At 51.4% G+C, this 8,040-nt stretch overlaps 1 protein-coding gene across 1 annotated transcript in view; it reads left to right on the plus strand.

The window, feature by feature from the left end:
* ATG2A (autophagy related 2A) overlaps positions 1 to 2,828 on the plus strand; it is a 2,561,659-nt gene extending 2,558,831 nt beyond the window's left edge. The window contains exon 42 of the mRNA XM_085625535.1: positions 1,300 to 2,828. Within this exon, the coding sequence (XP_085481661.1) occupies positions 1,300 to 1,536 (237 nt within the window). The 3' untranslated portion in view covers positions 1,537 to 2,828. The remainder of the gene's footprint in view (positions 1 to 1,299) is intronic.
* The last annotated feature ends 5,212 nt before the right edge of the window (positions 2,829 to 8,040 follow it).

The raw sequence follows: 8,040 nt of genomic DNA on the forward strand, positions 1-8,040 counted from the left end.
GGTTTAAAACTTGTATTAGCTCTTCTTCCTCTCAAAAGCTGAAAAGGGGAGACTTTGGTAGTAGAGTGTGGGGTGGTTCTATAGAACCAGAGCATACTATCAAGCGAGCTGGAAATATCACAATTTCGAGATTTCGCCCACCTAATACACTCCCCCACTACCCTGTTCATACGCTCAACAAGTCCATTAGATTGAGGGTGATAGAGCGAGCTTTTGACATGTTAGATATGGCAAGAATGCAGGAAAGATTTGAATACCGAACTGGTGAATTGTGTACCATTGTCCGTAACAATAGTATCGGGAAACTCCTCTCACATGAAAACATCCTTCAAATAAAGATTACAGAAGAAGAAGAAGAAGTGTCTTTAACGAGTTTGCCTTCAGGCCATTTTGATGCATAGTCAATCATGACAGAGATGAAACGACACCCACCAGGTAAAATTTCTAGGGGTCCCATGATGTCCAACCCTACCTTAGACCAAGGTTCAGAAGGTTCACTACAACGTGGAATATTCAACAATCACTGTGAATCTGTGAAAGATCCAGTGCTGGAGAACAGTGAGTTACTTACCTATAGTTATGGAATCCCTTGTAGAGGACGTAATGTATTCAAAATAAGTGAATGTATCCATGTTTTTAATATGAGAAACACCTGGCACCGACGCCCCGAGGCTGACTGTAAGGAGATGGGATAAACCTGGAGACAAAGTGAAAGAAAAGCCCAGGGCAGAGATGGCTGGAGAGTCCTAGTTGATGGCCTATACCCCAGGAAGGGTAGTAGGCATAAATACGCAAGTACCTATGTATTTGGTTAAAAAATTACTCCCTGTAAACCTATTACATTCTTACGAAATATAATTTATTTAAAATGCATTAAATAATGTATATCCTATAATAAATATTAGTAGTTTATGGTTTACACTGTATTTGCAACACAGTGAAAATGTCTTCGCTTCTGAAATTCAAAACATAAATATCTCCTGACAGTGAATAAAGTATTTTGTGAATCCCTCGTCCAAGCGTGTCTGCTACACTGTCAGAATACTGCCAGCTGTGCCATGAGAAACGCAAACTGTTGACAGAAGAGAATGTAAAGAGGATGTGTAGTAGAGTCTGCATGAATGCAGAAGTGAGATCAGGGGAGGAGAGAGCTTATACATCACAAGTGTGTTTTAGAAAAGGATCGAGTGGCTCCTTTTGTATCATGTTTAGTTACTCTGTGTTTTTTTCTTTAACGTTCTTACAGGTTGAAAGTATTCTATTCCTGCCATTCCTAACTGATGTCGTTTTCTTCTCCAGGGGGTCATTGACACAGCCCAAACAATCTGCGATGTCGCTGCTCGTGGCCATGAGCAAAAGGGAATTCCGGGTGCTGTCGGAGGAGTCCTGAGACAAATACCGCCTACTGTGGTCAAGCCCTTAATCGTGGCGTCAGAGGCTACCTCCAACCTCCTGGGTGGAATGCGCAACCAGATAAAGCCAGATGCTCGCAAGGAAGAGTATCTGAAATGGAGATTAGATGAAAGTCAGGAGTGAATTTATCTACCTCGCAGGCCGACTCCAGCCCGTCAAGTGCCACGACACAGGAAGCTATAGCTATATATACATATAATAATACTTTTCTGAGTGACTGAAATCACAAAATGTCCGTCTCTGAAAATGTGTTCCCTCACCTTGCTTTTAACGTTGTTTTTTTGCGCTTGGGAATTAATCCAGCTACCATTTGCAACGAAACTGTGAGAATCCAGCATTTGCGCAGCCCTCCTTCAAAGCTGTGGAGGGTTGTGCTGTCATTGGCATTACTGTGCCCAAACACTAAATGGCTGCGCTAGCAGTTTTTGTTGTCATTTGAGTGGTAGCTATTGCAGAGTTGGACGAGGCCTGACATTTATTCAGGAGACACAGGATTTGGATTTGGGCTTGGATGGCAGATAGACTAGTTGGACAAGAGGTGCAGCTCCTGTCAAGACAGACGGGAAAGGTGGCTTTTGCAAAGTCAGACTATAATGGCAAGTCTTGCAGCGTTGGACCGGACCGCACTGGCAGCTCTTGTGAAGTTGAGCAAGGAGTAAAGCTCTTGCAGAGACTTAGACCCATTGCCTCAGAAGCCTGCGGAAGGCTGGGTAGCTGCTGAGTTTTACTTCCCTCTATTTTTTGTTTCCTCTCAGACTTCAAAGTGCGAGTAAAGAACATTGAAAAGCACAGGAAGAGCCAAACACAGTGAAGCATCACCGCAAACCCCTTAACCTTTTAACAAATTAAGGCAGTGCCCGGGGTGCAATAGTGTCGCACTCCAGTATTACTGCTTATATGAAGAGTTCCGTGTATGGGTCAGCGGATGGTACACACAAATGAAGCAATTGCTATAACATTTGAATGTTATTATGGGTCTACAGACCTGATGAGTGAATTGGAAACCTCATTGCTGTAACCTGCCTTACAAACGTGCTGTTAATGTTAACGTGTTTCAAACGGAAGACAAACCGAGACTTGGACGCAGCATCACAGCTCTGCAAAGATGCTGAAAGAATCTCAACAAAACGTATTTCTTGCTATCTCTGCCTTGTCTAATAAATATGGAAATGAATTGTAGCCGGACTTTTATACATCATAACTGAGTTAAGATCAGAAGTATTAAAACTATTCAGGATATATATTTCGCCTGGAAATGCTTCCTACTGGCAGTATTTGTTAATTAAACGACCAGTGTCCTGACATAAGGGATGCCATTTTCAACTACTTGCGCAATCGTAATTTAAATAAACATCTGTGTTCACACACAGTTCGTGATGGGATCTATTGTATTAAAATCTGATTTTGAAACAATTTCCACACGATCTGTTTGTTTCACCCTCACCAACCTTCTTTTTGTCACCTGCCCACACTTATCTTTATTGTGATCTGGTCAGTAGAAAACTGTTGAACTAAGAGTGATTACCTGCCACGTAAAGAACAGTTTTGTAAGTCTAGAAAAAGCTTCTCCATAGGTACAAGAGAAAACACTCCCTCTTACCTGATCTTTTGTTCAGGACTGGAAAAAGTCTCTGGATCAGAGGGACCATCTACCCTTTAGAACGTGTATTGTATTTGGGAATTAAAATAATAATGGGGGAATTATTTGGTTTTTAGTTGAGCAGCTATCTGAAGTGGTTTAATTTTGCCACATTTCTACTGAACCATGCTTCATCTGAAACCCCCTGCTGAAGGCTGCTGCTGAGTAGCAATTTGTTTTTAAAGCGGCCAAATGGAGATGGATTTCCGATAATGAATATTGTTTTGTTTTGCCTGTTTATTAGGAGTTTTTCATAATACTGTTACAGCATGTAGATAGACAGTATAATAATATAGGGGTATTAACGAATGACTCTGCAGTAGAAACATTTCAGTGAGCACGACATTGCTAGTCCAGGTTACATCCCCGCAATATAGGATATAATCTGAAAGAAACACGTTAGTTAGATTCCTTACCTTAGAATATCCCCAGGCGTCAGGCTGGATCTGGAAAGATTTTTCGTCAGCAATACCCTTGCACGTCGCTAGGCGTCGTCTGCGGCTCCGCGTCCGTCGTCAGCGTAGTGATCGCCGGGATGACGTCGTTGGAGTACTTAGACGCCGCCCTCGCGCGCTGACGTCGGTTCTTCTTTTTTCCGCGCCAGTAACCGCAGATCCGGGAAGAGCATACCCTTTAGTCACTTTTTGACTAAACTTTTTGAACTTTTTTGGTTCATCCTTCAAGTCGACCTCGACTCCTGGTGCCGGTAGGGATGCCCGGTTTCAAGCGTGCGACGCCTGTCACCGACTGTCGGTTACGGATCACCACCGTCTGTGTCTCTACTGCCTTGGGGCCGACCATAATGCCGTAATGCCGAGTCGTGCCCCGACTGCCGGGCCTTGACCTCGAAGGCTAGGCGGGAGCTGTCCCCCAAGCTCCTCGAGGTCCGGCAGTCGGCTCCGGGCCGCTCGAGGTCGCGGTCGAGGAGGAGGTCGAGGGACCGGTCGCGGAGCCGCAGCCATCACCGCTTGTCAGGTTCGAAGTCCTCGCATTCAGGTAAGTCGAGGCACAGTAAAAAGAAGTCGAAGAAGCGACATTGCTCTTCTGACTCCCCTCGCCGTTTGCGCGACTCGGCTGAGGGTTCGGGTGGCACCACCCACGTGGCTCCGTCGGAGCCGCAGGAGTCGCATCCGGCCCCATACCCTCCGGTCCCTGCAACTCCGGGCGAGATTCGGGACTTCCTCGTGGCCATGAGGAGTCTCGCTCCGCCATCGAGGCCTGCCGGCGCGCCTTCAGGCCCCGCAGGACCGACTAGGAGGCCTAGTGAGCCGGCGGCTCCGGCCCCGTCGTCGATTCGGTCCCAACACCGCAGGCCCCCGTGGGATCCAGGCCTGGATCCCGGTCGATGCCGGTTGACCTTACGACCCCTCCGCCGGCGCCGACCCCTATGGTGCCGCCCCCGGCGCCGTCTTCGGACGACGTCCTCCCCAGTTTTAGCCCAGATCCGGTCCGGCGTCAGAGTTGCGCCGCCCGGCGCCGTCTCCGGCGCCGATGGATGAGCAATTCATCTACCACCCGGCTCCGTCCTTTCAACCTGTCTACCAGGAGTCGGTGACGACTGAGAGGGGTCTGAGGACCCTCTGGCACAGCAGTGCCAGTTTGATCAGGACTGGGCAGAAGAGCTGGGGGATGCCAGTGGTCTCGACACCTCCCCAGACACTAGCTTCATCTCTCCTCCCTCCTTGGCTACGGAGGAGGGTGCAACCTATTCTGTGGTGCTGCGCAGGGCTGCTGAAGCCCTTCATCTGGAGCTCCCTGCAGTGGCCGTGAGGACTAACCTCCTCACTGAAGTGCTTCAACCGCCAGTAAGCTCTTCGGAGCCTCTAATGCAGTTCAATGAAGCACTGACTGATGTTCTGATGGGCACCTGGTACAAGCCCTCCACAGTCACTACTGTGGACCCGAACGTGGCCCGGCACCACCGCCCTGCTCCGGGCGACCCCAGCTTTCTTTCGGTGCACCCCACCCCTGAGAGCCTGGTTATCTAGGCCTCTACGTCCCAGACCGCCTTCCCGTCTGCTCCTCCGGATCGGGAATCCAAAAGGTTGGAACAGTTTGGGCAGAAGCTGTTTTCCTCCCTCAGTCTGGGGTTGCGGTCTATTAATACCACGTGCCTTTTGGACCGTTACACCCACTCCTTGTGGGATACGGTGACGGACATGCTGCCCCAGTGTCTGGAGGAGGCCCGGACACGGCTCGCCCAGGCTCTTGCTGAGGGGCGGGATGCAGAACGGTACTCGATTCGATGTGGGCTTGACACCACGGACTCGCTAGGTAGGGCAATTGCGACGACGGTGGCGGTTCGTCGCCACACCTGGCTGAGATCCACAAATTTCTCCGTGGATGTCCAGAGCACCCTCATGGACATGCCCTTCTAAGGCCGTCGCCTTTTTGGCGACAAAGCGGATAGTGCGCTGGAGCGCTTTAAAGACTCCAAGGCTACGGCCAAGTCCTTGGGCCTCTCGGCCCGCAAACCTCCGCTTTTCGCCCCTTTCATTGGCATGGAAGGGGCGCCCCCACACGTCCGTCTAGCCACAGGCCGCAGAACCAGCCTCAACGCGGTCGCGGATGTGGATTCTGCCGAGGCGGAGCAGGGGTACAGAGAGCCCCAGCAGCATCTGCCTCAAAGCCTTCCTAGTCTGACCTTTCAGGCCCATTCCACGCCAGTGGGAGGCAGAGTTCGCCATCACCTGCTCCACTGGCGTACCATCACGTTGGACAGGTGGGTGCTGCAAATCGTCCAAAGGGGCTACTCCCTCCCATTCGAGGCGACCCCTCCAGCCATGCCACCACAGTACCACCGCATGTCAGGGAATCACTTGCAACTTCTGCAGGAGGAAGATAAGGCCCTCTTGGCCAAGGGGGACATCAAGTGCGTTCCTGGCCCAGAAGTAGGTCGGGGTTGTTACTCTCACTACTTTCTGGTTCCCAAGAAGGGCAAAGGGGGCCTATGCCCTATCTTGGACCTCAGGAGCGTCAACGCCTTCCTCCGGAAGGACAAGTTCAAGATGCTCACCTTAGCTCAGGTTCTGGCTGCCCTAGACCCTGGAGACTGGATGGTAGCGTTGGACTTGCAGGACACATATTACCACATGCCTGTCCTGCCGGCCCACCGGCATTACCTGCGGTTTGCGGTAGGCCAAGAGCACTTTCAGTTTACCCTGCTCCCCTTCGGCCTCACCAGTGTTCACGAAAGTGATGGCGGTGGTCACAGCTCATCTGCGCAGATTAGCGGTTCCAGTCTTCCCCTATCTCGACAACTGGTTGTTGAAGGGGGGCTCGCCCCAGGCAGTCGTCTCCCACCTCCAGACTACGGCTGACCTCCTGCATTTGCTGGGGTTCTCCATCAACGTGCCGAAGTCGCATCTGAGTCCCCCCCGGAAGCTTCTTTTCATTGGAGCGGTTCTGGACTCAGCGCTGTTTCGGGTCTATCCTCCGGAACAGCGGGTTCGGGATATTCAGGCTCTGATTACGATCTTTCAGCCTTTATCCCGAGTTTTGTCAGGTTGGTGCTGCGGCTGCTGGGTCTGATGGCCTCCTGCATCCTGCTGGTACATCACGCCAGGTGGCGGATGCGGGCTTTGCAGTGAGACCTGAAGTTCCAGTGGGCTCAACATCGGGGCACCCTGTCTGACCACATCCTGATTTCGGAGGGCACTGCAAGGCAGTTGCAGTGGTGGCTCACGGACCGCGATTGGATCAGTGGCAGATCTCTCTCCCTACCCCAACCGGAGCATGTAGTGGTGATGGATGCGTCCCTCCTGGGATGGGGAGGCCACATGGGAGAGGCGAAGATCAGAGGTCTCCGGCGGCGTCCCGACTCCATATCAACCTATTGGAGCTGCGTGCGATCCGGCTTGCACTGACGGCATTCCTTCCCTCTGTTCGGCGAAGTGTAGTGCAGGTGTTCACGGACAACACCACCGCCATGTGGTATTGCAACAAACAGGGTTGGGTGGGGTCGTGGACCCTTTGTCAGGAGGCTCTGCACCTCTGGACATGGCTGGAACATCAGGGCATCACCCTGGTGGTTCAACACCTGGCGGGCTCTCTGAACGCCAGGGCGGACGAACTCAGCTGCCGGTGCATGATGGATCACGAATGGCATCTAAACTCGGACGTGGCGCACAGCCTCTTTTGGCAGTGGGGAGAGCCTTGGTTAGATCTATTCGCCACCAAAGAGAACGTGCAATGTCATCAGTTCTGCGCGTTGGAATTTCCAAGGCGGCACTCGCTCGGAGACGCTTTTCGACGCGAATGGAGTTGCGGTCTGTTGTACGCCTTTCCGCCTATACCACTTCTGCCCAGAGTGCTGAAGAAGATCAGGCGCGACCGGGCCCAAGTTATCCTTGTGGCTCCGGATTGGGCACGAAGGTACTGGTATACCGAGCTACTCAGTTTGTCGATCGATCCCCCGATTCGACTGCCTCTTCAGGAGGACCTTCTGTCGCAAGAGCAAGGGACGGTCCTCCACCCGAACCTGTCCAGCCTCCACCTTCATGCGTGGAGATTGAGCGGCGACAGTTGATGCCATTTGACTTGCCTCCTGAAGTCTGTGATGTCATTCTGCCAGCCAGGCGTCCCTCCACTAAAACGGTATACGTTTGCAGGTGGAACAAATTTGTGGCATGGTGCACAGCAAAGGCTGTGGATCCCCTTTCCGCCCCTCTTTCTGAAGTTCTCCTCTTTCTTCTTTCCCTGGCCCAGCAGGGCTCTGCTCTGGGCACCGTCAAGGGGTATCTTTCAGCTGTTTCTGCCTTCTTACGGCTTCCTGATCAGCCTTCTCTTTTCAAGTCCCCTGTTGCTAGATTCTTTAAAGGCATTACTCACATGTTTCCTCCTGTCCCTTTCGTAATGCCTCAGTGGGACTTGAACCTGGTGTTAACCTATCTGATGTGCGCTCCTTTTGAGCAACTTCATAATTGCCCTCTTCGTCTTCTGACTCTTAAGACTGCTTTCCTGGTTGCCATCACCTCTGCCAGAAGAGT

The sequence above is a fragment of the Triturus cristatus genome, chromosome 9 (assembly GCF_964204655.1).
Source record: "Triturus cristatus chromosome 9, aTriCri1.1, whole genome shotgun sequence".
NCBI lineage: Eukaryota > Metazoa > Chordata > Amphibia > Caudata > Salamandridae > Triturus > Triturus cristatus.